The sequence below is a fragment of the Salmo salar genome, chromosome 03 (assembly GCF_965601325.2).
Source record: "Salmo salar chromosome 03, fSalSal1, whole genome shotgun sequence".
Lineage (NCBI taxonomy): Eukaryota > Metazoa > Chordata > Actinopteri > Salmoniformes > Salmonidae > Salmo > Salmo salar.
Genome location: NC_138293.1, coordinates 16552501 through 16571405, shown reverse-complemented (window position 1 = coordinate 16571405; position 18905 = coordinate 16552501). Strand labels below are relative to the sequence as shown.

Below are 18905 nucleotides of genomic sequence, written 5' to 3'. Positions count from 1 at the left end.
ATTGAGTGTATGTAAACTTCTGACCCACTGGGAATGTGATGAAAGAAATAAAAGCTGAAATAAATCATTCTCTCTACTATTATTCTGACATTTCACATTCTTCAAATAAAGTGGTGATCCTAACTGACCTAAGACAGTTGTTACTAGGATTAATTGTTACTAGGATTAAATGTCAGGAATTGTGAAAAACTGAGTTTAAATGTATTTGGCTAAGGTGTATGTAAAGTTCTGACTTCAACTATAGGTAGATAAAGAGAGAGGTAGGTTAGGTAGAGAGAGGTAGGTAGAGAAAGAGAGATCTGGGTGCAGATATAAACGGGGGTAAGGAGTTAAGTCAGCTGAGGTCGAGGGTCGATGAGGTTACATAAACTGTCACAGCTGGATTTGAGGATGCCCTGGTTCCTTTGAGCGTGACTGACAGTGTAAACATACGGAGAAAAAAAACACAGCAAAAAAATCTGCCTCCCTGGAAAGGCAAGCACGCACACACACACACCTTCCCCACCCTCCCTAAACAAACACACAGCTGGCAGTCCAACCTTGTGCCACAGAGATCACCGTCCCAGAAAATGTTTTTCATTCACTTTGCTTTTATTCACATTTCAGATCTGCTAATGACATCACTGTCCATACATTCCACTGTGTGCCCCAGTATGACCCTGGTGTCTCATCCCAGCAGGCAGATATAGATTAAAACCATCAGCGATCATATCATAATAATAATAATAAAAGCAGCATCCTGTTAAGAAAAGCCTTAGGGTGACAGAGCTGATCATCATCTCCCATATTGGTGTAGTATATTTACCTGAACGTAACCATCATGATCAATTTAAAAAGGAACTACCTCATGACAAATAAATAACATCATATCATCATCGTCATCAAAATTATAATCCACACTCACTATAAAATATAGGGTACAAACTTAGAAGTAACAAAAGTGACTCAAGCATTTGAGAAAAGAAATGATTGCTAGGTGTGTGTGTGGTCATCCATAACCATCCTTGAACCCACCCCCCTCCCCAAATGGCTGCTGTGCCATTGTTCATGTAGTAGTGTCCTACAGTTTCCCCTTGCATTGCTTGATGTAGATCCAGAAAAACTAGGTTTGCCTAGATCTAGTAAGACTAGAACTGGCATAGTCCTTTAATGGGTCCTTTAACATAGCGGGGAAGATATTGTATGGTACCAGTGGGCTTCAGGCCCGTTGAACTCAAAATGGATTCAAACACATTTGAGCCCTGTAGAAATGTCCTGTGTCTGTCTGCTGATTGGACTGACATGGTAGGAGACCTTGAGTATAGTTTATCCAGTAGCAGTGATCTGAGTTCAAAAGCCTCCCGGGATAGTTGGTGTGCTTTCTAGGCGCAGTTTTCACTCCAACCAGCAGGTAGCCTCCTAAAACCACCACTTATTGCCATACTTCAAAGTGACTGTGGACCATACCATTCTGTCAAATAGGGTCTTCATTGGAAGAGAGCTACAGCCATCAATCATTAAAAAAGTCCAAAATGGGTCAAAACCCCGAAACTCGAGTATCCATCATCCTCCGGTCAAAATTCTGAACTCGTGTCCATCCATTAATCGCAGAGCTACAGCCCACAGTGTAAACATCCCTCTTCCGTCGTCTGCCGGCGTTCATTCAACCCCCCTCTCGTTCTCTCCATCTTCCATTACACTTAGTTCATCATGGATTCCGTCCGGATGGTCCCAGTTGGTGGTGTGCGGTACTGGTCTGGTCATTGGTACGGGTCTGGTCAGGCGGTACGGTTCTGGTCATTGGTACTGGAGGTAATTTTTGAGAGACTGTGGTAAGGGCAGGGTCTCTATCTCCTGGAGGCGCTCTCGGCCCAATGCGACCCGGGCGGCCCGACGACACAGGTCCATCAGGGGGAGGGGCTCCGCTATAACCAGGAAGAGAAGAGGAAAGGTTAGTTGGAGGTTTTCACAAGGTAAAAAGTTAGCAAAATACAGAATTAACTTTTCAATGTGTGTGACAAGGGAAGAGGATCTCTGACAGTGAGTGTGTGGGTGGTTATGTGTTCCCTTGCACATGTGGATCAGAACAGTGCATGCATGTGAATGCATCTGTGTTAATGTGTACGTGTTTGACTATGCACAAGAGAGCGTGCTAGCGTTGTTGTAATTCCCCTCCTCTCCCACCCACTCCCCAGCTGATGCTCCCCTCTAAATATTTCATATCACCTTAAGTGCCTGCTCCGTTTCACAGCCTGGTAGAATGACACTATCGTCTCCCATCTGCCTATACCCGTTTCCCATAAAGACATGACCAACATCTACAGTAGAAACAAGTCTCTCTGACCACGTTCAAATCAAATTGTATTTGTCACATGCGCCGAATACAACAGGTGTAGACCTTACAGTGAAATGCTTACTTACAAGCCCCTAACCAACAATGCAGTTTTAAAAAAATACCACAAAAAAAGAGTAAGAGATAAGAATAACAAATAATTAAAGAGCAGCAGAAAATAACAATAGCGGGGCTATATACAGGGGTACCGGTACAGAGTCAATGTTAGGGGGCACCGGTTAGTCGAGGTAACTGAGATAAAAATGTACATGTAGGTAGAGTTTTTAAAGTGACTATGCATAGATAATAACAGAGAGTAGCAGCAGCGTGGGGGGGGGGGGGGGGAATGCAATAGTCTGGGTAGGCATTTGATTAGCTGTTCAGCAGTCTTATGGCTTGGGGGTAGAAGCTGTTTAGATGCCTCTTGGACCTAGACTTGGCGCTCTGGTACCGCTTGCCGTGTGGTAGTAGAGAGAACAGTCTATGACTAGGGTGGCTGGAGTCTTTGGTATAGAGGTCCTGGATGACAGAAAGCTTGGCCTCTGAGCGCAAGGCACTACAGAGGGTAGTGCCAGTATGTCACCGGGGCCAAGCAGTTGCCATACCAGGAAGTGATGCAACCCGTCAGGATGCTCTCGATGGTGCAGCTGTAGAACCTTTTGAGGATCTGAGGACCCATGCCAAATCTTTTCAGTCTCCTGAGGGGGAATAGGTTTTGTTGTGCCCTCTTCAAGACTGCTTGGACCATGGTAGTTTGTTGGTGATGTAGACGCCAAGGAACTTGATGCTCTAAACCTGCTCCCCTACAGCCCCATCGATGAGAATGGGGACATGCTCAGTACTCCTTTTCCTGTAGTCCACAATCGTCTCATTTGTCTTGATCACGTTGAGGGAGAGATTGTTGTCCTTATACCACATGGTCAGGTCTCTGACCTCCTCCCTATAGGCTGTCTCATTGTTGTCGGTGATCAGGCCTACCACTGTTGTGTCGTCAGCAAACTTAATGATGGTGTTGGAGTCGTGCCTGGCAATGCAGTCATGAGTGAACAGCGAGTACAGGAGGGGACTGAGCACACACCCCTGAGGGGCCCCCGTGTTGAGGATTAGCGTGGAGGATGTGTTGTTACCTACCCTTACCACCTGGGGGCGGCCCGTCAGGAAGTCCAGGATTCAGTTGCAGAGGGAGGTGTTTAGTCCCAGGGTCCTTAGCTTAGTGATGAGCTTTAAGGGCACTACGGTGTTGAACACAGAGCTGTAATCAATGAACAGCATTCTCACATATGTGTTCCTTTTGTCCAGGTGGGAAAGGGCAGTGTGGTGTGCAATAGAGATTGCATCATCTGTGGATTTGTTGGTGCGGTATGCAAATTGGAGTGAGTTTAGGATTTCTGGGATAATGGTGTTGATGTGACCAGCCTTTCAAAGCATTTCATGGCTACAGACATGAGTGCTATGGGTTGGTAGTCATTTAGGCAGGTTACCTTAGTGTTGTTGGGCACAGGGACTATATGGTGGTCTGCTTGAAACATGTTGGTATCACAGAAAATGTCAGTGAAGATACTTGCCAGTTGGTCAGCGCATGCTCGGAATACACGTCCTGGTAATCAGTCTGGCCCTGCGGCCTTGTGAATGTTGACCTGTTTAAAGGTCTTACTCACATCGGCTGCATAGAGTGTGATCACACAGTCGTTCGGAACAGCTGATGCTCTCATGCCCGTTTCAGTGTTATTTGCCTCGAAGTGAGCATAGAAGTTATTTCGCTCGTCTGGTAGGCTCATGTCACTGGGCAGCTCTTAGCTGTGCTTCCCTTCGTAGTCTGTAATAGTTTGCAAGCCCTGCCACATCCGACGAGCATCAGAGCCAGTGTAGTGCGATTGAATCTTGGTCCTGTATTGATGCTTTGCCTGTTTGATGGTTCGTCTGAGGGCATAGCGGGATTTCTCATAAGCTTCCGGGTTAGCGTCTCGCTCCTTGAAAGCGGCAGCTCTGCCCTTTAGCTCAGTGCGGATGTTGCCTGTAATCCATGGTTTCTGGTATGTACATACAGTCACTGTGGGGACGACGTCCTCAATGCACTTATTGATAAAGCCAGTGACTGATGTGGTGTACTCCTCAATGCCATCGGAAGAATCCCGGGAACATATTCCAGTCTGTGTTAGCAAAACAGTCCTGTAGTTTAGCATCTGCTTCATTTCACCACTTTTATAGACAGAGTCACTGGTGCTTCTTGCTTACATTTTTGCTTGTAAGCAGAAATCAGGAGGATAGAATTATGGTCAGATTTGCCAGATGGAGGGCGAGGGAAAGCTTTGTATGCGTCTCTGTGTATGGAGTAAAGGTGGTCTAGAATTTTTTCCCCTCTGGTTGCACATTTAACATGCTGATAGAAATGAGGTAAAACTGATTTCAGTTTCCCTGCATTAAAGTCCCCAGCCACTAGGAGCGCCGCCTCTGGGTGAGCATTTTCTTGTTTGCTTATGACAGTATACAGCTTACTGAGTGTGGTCTTAGTGCCAGCATCGGTGTGTGGTGGTATGTAGACAGCTACGAAAAATACAAATGAAAACTCTCTAGGTAGATAGTGTGGTCTACAGCTTATTATGAGATACTCTACCTCAGGTGAGCAAAACCTCAAGACTTCCTTAGATATCGAGCAACAGCTGTTGTTTACACATATGCATAGGCCCCCGCCCGTGTCTTACCAGAAGCTGCTGTTCTGTCCTGCCGATAGAGTGTATAAACCACCAGCTGTATTTTCTTAATGTCGTCGTTCAGCCACGACTTGGTGAAACATAAGATATTACAGTTTTTAATGTCCCGTTGGTAGGATATACATGCTTTCAGTTTGTCCCATTTATTTTCCAGCTATTGAACGTTAAGCTAGCAAGACGGAAGGCAAAGGAAGACTAGCCACTCGTCGCCTGATCCGCCATCTTAGAACTTTACTGGTGTCCTTTCACTCTTGACTATCATTATAGGAGAAAAGTTGGGTGGCATCCCAATACTCTTCAATGTCTTTACCAGTCTCCTTTCCTTCTGGAGTCTGGACTACTAGTATGTGAAAAGAATGGGTGTTATCATACTGGTAGGGTGAAGGAGGAGACAAGGGCAGGTAGCTATTACCTAATGAAAATGTATATTTGTTGACATCTTATTAGTAGAGTGGAGCCACCTTTGGAGAAACTAATTGCAATGCCAATCTAAAAAGGACAGAGTGATTTTCGCAGTTCTGTTTGGCTCATTTCCTGCAGGTCTTGTTGAAAGGTAGTGTTGCTAGTGAATTATGAGACCCTTTCATATAGGGCTGCCAACTTCTACTGAAATAAAAATCAGGGAGATTGAGGGAGTCGATTAACATTGATCACATTGCATGTATTCATTTTAGTCAGGTGTTAGAAAAATATCCCGGAATAGGTTTACTGTTTGTACTCATCCTGTTCTAGTTTTAGGCTAATTATTCGGGACTCTATGCCAAACCAGAAGGGCTGGTAATGGCAACACTGCTTTTGCTGGGTATTGTATTGGGACAGTAACCTTGTAATCTAACTAACAGAAATGACATGCTTTATTTCACCCTTGCCATGAGCTTGTTAGCTCATACTGCTCCCCGATTGGCCCATTAGCTCATATTCAAAACCTTTGATTGGCTTAATTGCATCACACGGTTGGGTGGATGGATGGGAGGTGGGCATGTCCCTGCCTGCAAAACTCTGTGACCCTTGCCATCACTGCCAGCGAAGGTTCGCCCAGGGATAGAGGATGCTCAGAAACGAGGTGCAAAGACAAGGAGCACTCATCCATATATATACACAAAGACAGACAGGACAGGACAGGACAGGACAGGACAGGACAGGACAGGACAGGACAGGACAGGACAGGACAGGACAGGACAGGACAGGACAGGACAGGACAGGACAGGACAGGACAGAGAAGAGAAGAGAAGAGAAGAGAAGAGAAGAGAAGAGAAGAGAAGAGGAAGAGAAGAGAAGAGAAGAGAAGAGAAGAGAAGAGAAGAGAAGAGAAGAGAAGAGAAGAGAAGAGAAGAGAAGAGAAGAGAAGAGAAGAGGAGAGGAGAGGAGAGGAGAGGAGAGGAGAGGAGAGGAGAGAGAGAGAGAGAGAGAGAGAGCTCATGAGGAGTCTATTGCAGTGATGCCCGCTGTACGATGACATCCCACTGTTTCCTGAGGGACGCAACGGCGCTTTATTATAAGTCGTGCAACACTTTGACGGAGTCGTGCTACAGTACAGCTTTGACAAAGAAACCAGAGACTGATATGTTGGCCACTGTACTAAAATAGGGAAACAATGAGTACAATTCAGATGGATAACAGATAACTGATAATACTTACTGGATCAGGGGTCAGCATCAGACAAAAATCATCAGTAATAGCTAAAATGAGTTTCATTTAGGAAATCTGTTCACAAATATTTGTATATATATTTTTATAGCTATTTTCAAATAGAATCTATTTGTGGGTGTGGTTATGGTCAATTTGCAGTGTACTAATTATTATAATTATGTTCAGCCCAAAAATCATCCCGCAACTGAATCTAGTTGTCTACCCCTGTACTAAATACAACACATTTACAACACTACCCCTGTACTAAATACAACACATTTACAACACTACCCCTGTACTAAATACAACACATTTACAACACTACCCCTGTACTAAATACAACACATTTACAACACTACCCCTGTACTAAATACAACACATTTACAACACTACCCCTGTACTAAATACAACACATTTACAACACTACCCCTGTACTAAATACAACACATTTCACGTCTGTCTCAGAGTTCGCCGAAATGACTAATTCCCAAATTGAATCAAGTCAAGGGAAATGACAGTTATAACATTGAGGTAACCTTTCCTAACATTAGACCTGGATAGCTATGGCGTTATTGGAGGAGACTGACAATCCACAGTACTCCCATCACAACATCACACAGTACTCCCATCATAACAACCCACAGCGCTCTTATCACAACACACAGCGCTCTTATCACAACACACAGCGCTCTTATCACAACACACAGCACTCCCATCACAACAACCCACAGTACTCCCATCACAACATCACACAGTACTCCCATCACAACATCACACAGTACTCCCATCACAACATCACACAGTACTCCCATCACAACATCACACAGTACTCCCATCACAACATCACACAGTACTCCCATCACGACAACCCACAGTGCTCCCATCACATCACACAGTACTCCCATCACAACATCACACAGTACTCCCATCACAACATCACACAGTACTCCCATCACAACATCACACAGTACTCCCATCACAACATCACACAGTACTCCCATCACAACATCACACAGTGATCCTAGCACAATATGCAGTTGTTGAGAAATCCTCGCTCTATTTCACGGCTATTAGGAGTAGTGCACTTGCAGGTAACTGCCACAACAAAATAAACACCAACATAGCGTCTTATGGGCCACCAAGAGCCATCAGAACAGATTCAATGCACCTTGGCATAGATTCAACAAGTGTCTGGAACTCTATTGGAGGGATGCAACGCAATCTTCTACAAGCAATTCCATAATTTGGTGTTTTGCTGATGGTGGTGGATAATGCTGTCTCAGGTGCCGCTCCAGAATCTCCCATAAGTGTTCAATTGGTTTTAAATCTGGTGACTGAGACACACAAACACACATTTTAACCCCCCTATGGTCCTTTGAGACCCCTGTTTCAAAGTCACTGACATCTCTCTTCTTCTAGCCATGGTAGCCAAAATAATGGGCAACTGGGCCATTTATATATTTATATACAGTTGAAGTACGAAGTTTACATACACCTTAGCCACATTTATACTCAGTTTTTCACAATTCTTGACATTCAATTCTAGTAAAAAATCCCTGTCTTAGGTCAGTTAGGATCACCACTTTATTTTAAGTATGTGAAATGTCAGAAAAATAGTAGAGAGAATTATTTATTTCAGCTTTTATTTATTTCATTACATTCCCAGTGGGTCAGAAGTTTACATGCACTCAATTAGTATTTGGTAGCATTGCCTTTAAATTGTTTAACTTGGGTCAAACATTTCAGGTAGCCTTCCACATGCTTCCCACAATAAGTTGGGTGAATTTTGGCCCATTCCCCCTGACAGAGCTGGTGTAACTGAGTCAGGTTTGTAGGCCTCCTTGCTCGCACACACTTTTTCAGTTCTGCCCACAAATGTTCTATTGGATTGAGTTCAGGGCTTTGTGATGGCCACTCCAATACCTTGACTTTGATGTCCTTAAGCCATTTTGCCACAACTTTGGAAGTATGCTTGGGGTCATTGTCCATTTGGAAGACCCATTTGCGACCAAGCTTTAACTTCCTGACTGATGTCTTGAGATGTTGCTTCAATATATCTACGTAATTTTCCTGCCTCATGATGCCATCTATTTTGTGATGTGCACCAGTCCCTCCTGCAGCAAAGCACCCCCACAACATGATGCTGCCACCCCCGTGCTTCACAGTTGGGATGGTGTTCTTCGGCTTGCAAGCCTCCCCCTTTTTCCTCCAAACATAAAGATGGTCATTATGGCCAAACAGTTCTATTTTTGTTTCATCAGACAAGAGGACATTTCTCCAAAAAGTACAATCTTTGTCCCCATGTGCAGTTGCAAACCGTAGTCTGCCTTTTTTATGGCGGTTTTGGACCTGTGGCTTCTCCCTTGCTGAGCGGCCTTTCAGGTTTGTTGATGTAGGACTCGTTTTACTGTGAGTATAGATACTTTGTACCTGTTTCCTCCAGCATCTTCACAAGGTCCTTTGCTGTTGTTCTGGGATTGATTTGCACTTTTCGCACCAAAGTACGTTCATCTCTAGGAGACAGAACGCGTCTCGTTCCTGAGCAGTATGACGGCTGCGTGGTCCCATGGTGTTTATACTTGCTTACTATTGTTTGTACAGATGAACGTGGTACCTTCAGGCATTTGGAAATTGCTCCCAAGGGTGAACCAGACTTGTAGAGGTCTACAATTTTATTTCTGAGGTCTTGGCTGATTTCTTTTGAGTTTCCCATGATGTCAAGCAAAGAGGCACTGAGTTTGAAGGTAGGCCTTGAAATACAGCCACATGTACACTTCCAATTGACTCAAATGATGTCAATTAGCCTATCAGAAGCTTCTAAAGCCATCACATACTTTTCTGAAATTTTCCAAGCTGTTTAAAGGCACAGTCAACTTAGTGTATGTAAACCTCTGACCCATTGGAATTGTGATAAAGTGAATTATAAGTGAAATAGTCTGTCTGTAAACAATTGTTGGAAAAATGACTTGTGTAATCACAATGTAGATGTCCTAACCAACTTGCCAAAACTATAGATTGTTAACAAGAAATTTGTGGAGTGGTTGAAAAATGTGTTTTAATGACTCCAACCTAAGTGTATGTAAACTTCCGACTTCAACTGTACATGACCCTAAGCATGATGATGTTAAGTGCTTAACTCAGGAACCACACCTGTGTGGAAGCACTTGCTTTCAATATACCTTGTATCCCTGATTTACTCAAGTGTTTCCTTGATTTTGTCAGTTAACTGTATCAAATAATAGAAAGCAAATGCATGACATTATAGAGGGCGAGACTAGATGGGTTCAACCAACATGAATATTCTAGTGAATAGAGGATACACGCTATCAATTACAATGGGTGAGTAAAGCACTACATTACACACGGTCGCACGCACAACAAGGTTATTATAGTAAACCAAAACTGAAACGAAATTAAAAACTAAAATTGGAGAAAAACGATTTGGTCAAATAAAATTAAGAAAAACTTTGGAAAAACAAAAATTAGGGAATGGGGATACCTAGTTAATTTTACAACTGAATGCATTCAACTGAAATGTGTCTTCCACATTTAACCCAACCCCTCTGAATCAGAGAGGTGCGGGGGGCTGTGTTAATCGACATCGGCGCCCGGGGAACAGCGGGTTAACTGCCTTGCTCAGGGACAGAACGACTGATTTTTACCTTGTCAGCTCGGGGATTTGATCCAGTGGCCCAACGCTCCTACCCGCCAGGCTATCTGCCGCTATACTAAAACTGTTATCTTTGACAGCAAAACTAACAACAACAAAATAAAAACCATCATAAATATTGTTTAGTTTAACTTTTTTTCCCATTCTAAACTTTGGGCAAAAATCTAATGGGGTTTTCAAGCTTTTTTTTCTAATGGGGTTTTCGAGCTTCTGAATCTGGAGGGTAAATGCTGCCAATAGATGGCGATGTTTCATATAAGCCTAGCTTGTGCATCACTATAACTAGCTATCAGTTGCCAAAAGGGAAGAAATCCGAGGGCGAGCGTGGAGCATGATCGTGAACCAAAGGCGTGAAGAATGGCGACATCAAACCCAACATCAACAGTGGTTGGTCGTAAATGGGAAAGCCCCCATATGGGATTCTGTTAAGTACATTGCTGAAAAGGAAAAAAGCAATTGTCAGAAGATGGCAGTGTGTGTGGAACAGAGATAAATAAGAAAAACCCAACCAACCTCAAAATTAATCTAACAGCACCTGCAAAGAATTTCAGGATGAAAACAAGCTGACTGCTAGCCTCCCGTTGATAAGGCCACTTTCTGTCACAAACACCAAACACTAAAATTGAAACTAAATTATAGAAAAACTAAATAGAAATGTAATATGTAATGTAATAAACACTATAATAACCTTGGTGCACACGCACACCACAGGGAGTGTGAACATGAGAACCAGCTCTGTACACTGTGTCAGGTTGCTACTGGACTTGACCAGAATCGCAAAGCCTATAAAATAACAAGACCCTCATTATCATTATTTAGACAACAGAATAAAGACGGGTGCTAAAATGGCTTTGCTGCTGCCCCCAGGTAATGAGTGTTGTGTGTGTGTGTACACATTTTACTATACTTGTGAGTACCTCACAACAATAGTAAACCAACTGAAATTCAGAGAAATGAGGACATTTTGCCAGTCTTCTCTATTTTAGGCTTAGGGGTTAGGTTTAGGGTCAGGGTTAGGGTTAGAATTAGGATTAGGGTTAGGGATTAGGTTTAGGAGTTAAGGTTAGAGTTAGGGTTAAGGTTAGGGTTAGGTTGTTGGTCCCCAAAAAGTCATCAAGTACAGTAAGACATAGCTGTGTGTGTGTGTGTGTGTGTGTGTGTGTGTGTGTGTGTGTGTGTGTGTGTGTGTGTGTGTGTGTGTGTGTCTGTCTGTTTGTGTGTGCGCACGCACGCACGCACGCACGCACGAACGAACGAACGAGTCTCTTGGAGAGAATTAAAGTGAGCGCAGAAAGTTGAATGTGCTTATGAAAGCACACCAGCAGCGAGCAGCCTTACTCAGCTACGACAAAAAGATAGACACAGAAACGTTTGACTCGACACTCATAGAATGCCTTTTTTTAAGGAACACTGAGGCACTTTCTAAAACCTGCCTACTAAGTCTATACAGTATACCGTAGTCAAAAACACTGGCCATGAAAATATAGTGTGTGCAGGCTTTTGCTCAAGAGCAGCACTTACACTCCAGATTCAGCTGAAAAACCGCTTGATGATTAGAATCAGGCATTTCAATGGTGTATTGGAACAACGTTTCTCGATGTTGTCCTCAGTGTAGCACTGTAGAGTGCAATCAGTTTTCAAATGGTACATTAGACCTACCATTTGTCAAGACCCTAGCCAATTGAGGCTCCTCTGTCGTGCTAGCTCTGAGGGTATAAAGACTGGGTATTCTCCTACTTCTTCCAAACCTTAAAAGCATTTCAGACGCACTGCAACAGTGTGGGCAAGACTATGCCTTTACACTTGTTAACAATGAATTTCTATTTTCGTTAGAGGATCTGAATAGTTCTCCATGTCCTTGGTTTGGCGCTTTGCTCTTATTGTCTTTCAGCTGTAATTTCTTCTGAAAATGGACAGAAATTGGACCAGTGTGAAAATCAGGATCTATACATCCTAAGATGTTCCATATGGTTCCCTTGCAAAAGTACTCAGCCCCCTTAGATTTATTCACATGTTATTGTGTTACAAAGTGGGTTAGGGTGTGTTACATTGTAGTGACTCCACAATAATGGTTTATTCTGTATTTGTAATCTTCTTTTTACTTGTTATTTAACAAGTAAAAAGAAGATTACAAATACAGAATAAACCTTTTCCAAAACTTGCATCTTGTATGTAACAAGGCACTAAATTAATACTGAAGAACAAAAAACACAGCAAAGGAACACACTTTTTGTCCTAAATGCAAAGCCTTCTGTTTGGGGCAAATCAAACAACACTGAGTAACTGCCTCCTTATTTTCAAGCATGGGGTGACTGCATCATGGTATGGGTATGCTTGACGTTGGCAAATACTGTGGAGTTTCTCAGGATAAAAATAAACGGGATGGAGCTAAACACTGGCAAAATCCTAGAGGAAAACCTGCTTCAGTCTGCATTACACCAGACACTGGGAGATGAATTCACCTTTCAGCAGGACAATAACATACAACACAAGGCACAATCTACACTGGAGCTGCTTACCAAAAAGACTGTGAATGTTCCTGAGTGGACAAGTTACATTGTTGACTTAAATCTGCTTGAAATTGCTGTCTAGCCTTGATCCCCAACATCTTGACAGAGCTTGAAGAATTTTGAAAATAATAAAATGGGCAAAAAATGCACAATCCAGGTGTGGAAGCTCTTATAGACCTACCCAAGAAGACACTCAGCTTTACATCGACGCCAAAGGTGTTTCTTACATGTATTGACTCAGTTAGCTGAATACTTATGCAACAACTATATTTTAGTTATATATACACTACCTTTAGCGCCTATTGACAGTAGTAAGGCCTATCTTCTAGCTGGGAGTCTTGTTCTAAACGTTAACACACTTTAAAAAATATATATAATTTTTCTTCCACTTTGACATAGGAGTATTGTGTGTAGACCACGAACAAATTAAATCCATTTTAATCCCACTTTGTAACACAATAACAGTTGGAGATATGCAAGGGGTCTGAATACCATTGCAAGGCACTGTTTATCCTTACGCTTATCACGTACACAAGGCTTGGTGTCAGGGGCGGTCGGTGCCCCCCTTTCTCCTCTGAGGAGCCTCCATTGCTTGGTGTGTGGTTTAAGCCCTGGTCTTACCTGAAGCGAGGAGGCTTAGTGAAGGACAGATTAACATGCTACAATGTCACTGTACCCTAGAGCTTCGTTGACAGTCTGCTTCTGCTTAAACCAATTTGACGTTGTCTTGTTAAGGCAGCAGTGCACAACTCTTCGATGGGCCACAGTCCTGCTGGTTTAATTTCTCCCTGGAGCGTATATGATTAAAGACTGTTATTGTTTGGCTAGTGTCTACCGACTTGGTCACTCAGGCATAACAGAAAAGGATGAAAACTAGCAGACGCTGCGGCCCTTGAGGACCGTCCGGAGCCGTGGACCACTATTCTACAGTCAACAATGGAGCATTGTTAAAGAAAAAGTCTTCAGCCAGTTATTGAGGCTAATTGTTCTCTAGAGTAAAGTCTTCGAAACTTCCAAATACTCCTGGCAGACTGTTCAGAGAGAGTGCAGACCTTTAGACAGTAGACTTCACTCCATCTGTTTGAGGGATGCACTCGTTCCTGCGTCTGACAGACTTCATCTATGACATCCACTGTCTGGCCCATTAGCTGGGGAAAAAAATTATAATTTGTTCTTCTGCAGAGAAAAATAACTATTTGAGGGAGGGGGAAGGATTGGATTGTTTGGCTTCATTATTATAATTATTGCTTGAGCAATTCCTGGAGCCTGATTGACAAACCGAGGGACTGAACATATCAAAGTGGTCCCTTTCGGAGTGAATCCAATTAATTTGAGCTCTTTAGTGCTCTGTAACCTGGGGACTTTTCTAAAGCAGCGCCGGTCTCGGGAGCTTAGGGAAGACGGAGTCACCCGTAGAACTAAGAACTCTCCTTGGTGTAGCACTGGATGGTTCTAGAACGCTCCTTGGTGGAGCACTGGATGGTTCTAGAATGCTCCTTGGTGGAGCACTGGATGATTCTAGAACGCTCCTTGGTGGAGCACTAGATGGTTCTAGAACGCTCCTTGGTGGAGCACTAGATGGTTCTAGAACGCTCCTTGGTGGAGCACTGGATGGTTCTAGAACGCTCCTTGGTGGAGCACTGGATGGTTCTAGAACGCTCCTTGGTGGAGCACTGGATGGTTCTAGAACGCTCCTTGGTGGAGCACTGGATGGTTCTAGAACGCTCCTTGGTGGACCACTGGATGGTTCTAGAACGCTCCTTGGTGGAGCACTGGATTTTATAGAACAGCTATGAACAGCCCGGTAGAAGGTTCCAGAAAAAAACTTGTAAAAAGGCAGATAATCTAAACAAAGAATTTCAGATAAAATCAAAGTATTTCTTAATCAAGTTATGATCAAGTTATGAGTGATTATTAGTGTAGCTAGTCTTTGATTAATGAAAGTATGGATCATAGAATTCATCAAAAGGAGAGACTCATCAGACAACTTAAAATCAAATTAAGGGGTGGGAGAACTGCACAAGTGCTGGGGGATTCAAAGTTGTAGAAATTAGCTCCAGATTGACTGCACTTCCTCACAAGACCCATGAAAACACATTGCTATTACACTGCCATCACTTGGTTCCACAGATGACAAATTATAAGAAAATCTCCCCTCATTACACATCACCCTATAGTCATTAACTATTCATTTGGCCAGGTATGATGACGATGCCATCAATTAGCGTCACAATTACAGTACATAAGTACTCAAGATACCCTTAGTGGGTGACTCACGAAGGCATTCTTTTGTAACATAGCAGCATCTATTAATCTATTAATGTGAGCTGGCAAACTGATGAGGCGAGTCAGATTTAGCAGCTAGCTCGTTTATCAGGCCACGCCTACTGTAGCTCGTTTATTAGACCACACCTACAGTAGTGGGAGGGGAGCCACATCTAATGGTGGAGCGCTATATGACATGACACCCCTTAATGACATCTACTGGACAGTGGTTCATGGTGAATTTATTGTCTGTCCCTTTAGAGGCAGCCAGGGCAAAGTGCTGATGCAGCCATGGCTCTAAATGAACATTCTCCATTGGTACAGTAGCACTGATGCTCCCACCTTAAAAAAGTTAGGAGCGCCACATGAAATTTAGGAGCATTATATGAATTCTAGCTACTTTCGAATCACATGTTGTGCCCTAGAAACAAATATTTGTTTAATTTAACCTTACAATGACGGCTTAGGAACAGTGGGTTAACTGCCTTGTTTAGGGGCAGAACGACAGATTTTTACCTTGTCAGCTCAGGGATTCAATCTAGCAACCTTTCAGTTACTGGCCCAACGCTCTAACCACTAGGCTACCTGCCGCCTAAATACAGTTGAAGTCAGAAGTTTACATACACTTAGGTTGGAGTCATTATAACTAGTTTTTCAACCACTCCACTAATTACTTGTTGACAAACTATAGTTTTGGCAAGTCGGTTAGTACATCTACTTTGTGCATGACACAAGTAATTTTTCAGACAGATTATTTCACTTATATCACAATTCCAGTGGGTCAGAAGTTTACATACACTAAGTTGACTGTGCCTTTAAACAGCTTGGAAAAATCCAAAAAATTATGTCATGGCTTTAGAAGCTTCTGATAGGCTAATTGACATCATTTGAGTCAATTGGAGGTGTACCTGTGGATGGATTTGAAGGCCCACCTTCAAATTCAGTGCCTATTTGCTTGACATCATGGGAAAATCAAAAGAACTCAGCCAAAGAATTGTAGACCTCTACAAGTCTGGTTCATCCTTGGGAGCAATTTCCAAACGCATGAAGGTACCACGTTCATCTGTACAAACAATAGTACGCAAGTACAAATCAATCCCAGAACAACAGCAAAGGACCTTGTGAAGATGCTGGAGGAAACAGGTACAAAAGTATCTATATCCACTCCTTTGCACCCCAGTATCTCTACTTGCACATTCATCTTCTGCACATCTACCATTCCAGTGTTTAATTGCTATATTGTAATTACTTCACCACCGTGGCCTATTTATTGCCTTAACTTACCTAATTTGCACTCACTGTAAATAGACTTTTGTTTTCTTTTGTTCTACTGTATTATTGACTGTATGTTTTGTTTATTCCATGTGTAACTCTGTGTTGTTGTATGTGTCGAATTGCTATGCTTTATCTTGGCCAGGTCACAGTTGCAAATGAGAACTTGTTCTCAACTAGCCTACCTGGTTAAATAAAGGTGAAATAAAATAAAATAAAATAGTCATGCTGAAACAGGAAAGGGCTTTCCCCAAACTGTTGCCACAAAGTTGGAAGCACAGAATCGTCTAGAATGTCATTGTATGCTGTAGCGTTAAGATTTCCCTTCACTGGAACTAAGGGGCCTAGTCTGAACCATTAAAAACAACCCCAGACCAGTATTCCTCCTCCACCAAACTTTACAGTTGGCACTATGCATTCGGGCAGGTAGCATTCTCCTGGCATTTGCCAAACCCAGATTAGTCTGTTGGACTGCCAGATGGTGAAACGTGATTCATCCCTCCAGAGAACGTGTTTCCACTGCTCCAGATTCTAATAACGGCGAGCTTTACACCACTCCAGCCGACGCTTGGCATTGCTCATGGTGATCTTAGGCTTATGTGAGGCTGCTCGGCCATGGAAACCCATTTTATGAAGCTCCCAACGAACAGTTCTTGTGCGGAGGTTGCTTCCAGAAGCAGTTTGGAACTCGGTAGTGAGTGTTGCAACTGAGGACAGACGATTTTTACAAGCTTCAGCACTTGGTGGTCCACTTCGCGGTTGAGCTGTTATTGCTCCTAGATGCTTCCACTTCACCATAACAGCACAGAAACAGAAATTTGACGAACTGACTTATCGGAAAGGTGGCATCCTATGACGGTGCCACGTTAAGTCACTGAGCTCTTCAGTAAGGCTATTCTACTGCCAATATGTGTCTATGGAGATTGCATGGCTGTGTGCTCGAGTTAATACACCTGTCAGCAACGGGTGTGGCTGAAATAGCCAAATCCACAAATTTGAAGGGGGGTCCATATACTTTTATTTATATATATATATATATATTACAGTTGTTTAGCGTAGAAAATGTGGTAATTAACTACAATGACCATAATTAATTGTGCGCCTACTGTCCGGCCTGGAGACGGAGAGAATAGAGAGGGATGGAGAGGGATGGAGTGGGATGGAGAGGGATGGAACTACTAAAATAGTAATTTTGTCAGACAGTATAGGCAGCAGCTCTATAGAGATGGGAGGTTTTCCACTGTGTGTATCGGGTGTTAAGTGAGTGTATCGGGTGTGTGTGCGTTGAACAAACTGGCACAAAGACAGATAGCAGCAGTTGTGGTGTGTGTGTGTGTGTGTGTGTGTGTGTGTGTGTGTGTGTGTGAGAGAGAGAGTGCATGTGTGTTAAGATGCGGAGAGTGCAGGTGGTCAGTCCAGTTTAAGTGTTCAGCAGTCTGATAGCTTGTAGATAGGCTCAGAGACAGTAGCGGAGTGAACAGTTCGTGGCTGGTGTGTGTGTGTGAGTCCTTGACGATGCTGCGGGACTTCTTCAGTCACCGTTTCAAGTAGATCTCCTGGATGGGTGGGAACATGGTCCCAGTGACGTAGTGGGCCGTCTTCACCACCCGCTGGAGGGCCTTGCGGTCATGGACGGAGCAACCGGTCAGGATGCTCTCGATGGTGCAACGGTAGTATTTAGAGAGGACCCAGGATGGCATGCCAAATTTCTTCAGCCGCCTTAGGAAGGAGAGGCGCTGTTAACAAGAATGAAGTCCTCTCCCTCTTCTTCTTCTCTTCCTCCTTCCCAAGGTCATAGAATCGCCTCAGTCTGCTAATACTGGCTTTCCTACATACACAGTACAGTACTGTGAAGAGACACACACGTTCTCCCCCGAGGCTACCATTAGCGATTAGCGTGGAAAAACACCCAAGCGTCACGTTATTCCAAAGCATCCAATTCCATGCCTTTTTCATTCAATGCACATACAGTAAACACATTTATCATGACCTACAGAATGATAATACCAAATTGGCCGCATCAGGGTGTTCAATGATTACTTTTTGACATTGCAATTAATGGGGCGGCAGGTAGCCTAGCGGTTAGAGCGTTAGGCCAGTACCTGAAGGGTCGCTGGTTCGAATACCCGAGCAGACAAGGTGAAAAATCGGACGATATGCCCTTGAGCAAGGCACTTAACCCCAATTTGTCCCAGGGGCACTGAACTACTATGGCTGACCCTGTAAAACAACACATTTCCTAAACAGTGTATGTGACAATATAAAAATGATAATGGAGTTGCTCGTCCTCCTCTGGGTCTAATTTAGCAGGGTCACCTTGAAGGCAGTTTGTTATGGATTTAATGTCTCAGGAATGATTTATGAGAAGACATGTCTACAAACACACACAGACAGACATATAGACACTTGCTGATAAACACACACAAGTGCAAATAAAACTGTAAACGGGCACACACACTGCCGCAAGACCAAATTACTGGCTGAGTTAATATTTGACCAGCTTCCCAGTTCTGCCATTGGGATATTTACAGACGCAA

The 18905-nt window shown here is 43.3% G+C and overlaps 1 protein-coding gene across 3 annotated transcripts in view; it reads right to left on the bottom strand.

Moving 5' to 3' along the window:
• Nucleotides 1-570: 570 nt before the first annotated feature.
• LOC106599042 (SPRY domain-containing SOCS box protein 4) overlaps nucleotides 571-18905 on the bottom strand; it is a 135922-nt gene continuing 117587 nt past the window's right edge. For all 3 annotated transcript variants that reach the window (XM_014190096.3, XM_014190097.3, XM_045714548.2), the window contains one exon: nucleotides 571-1904. In XM_014190096.3, the coding sequence (XP_014045571.1) occupies nucleotides 1777-1904 (128 nt within the window). In that variant the 3' untranslated portion in view covers nucleotides 571-1776. The remainder of the gene's footprint in view (nucleotides 1905-18905) is intronic.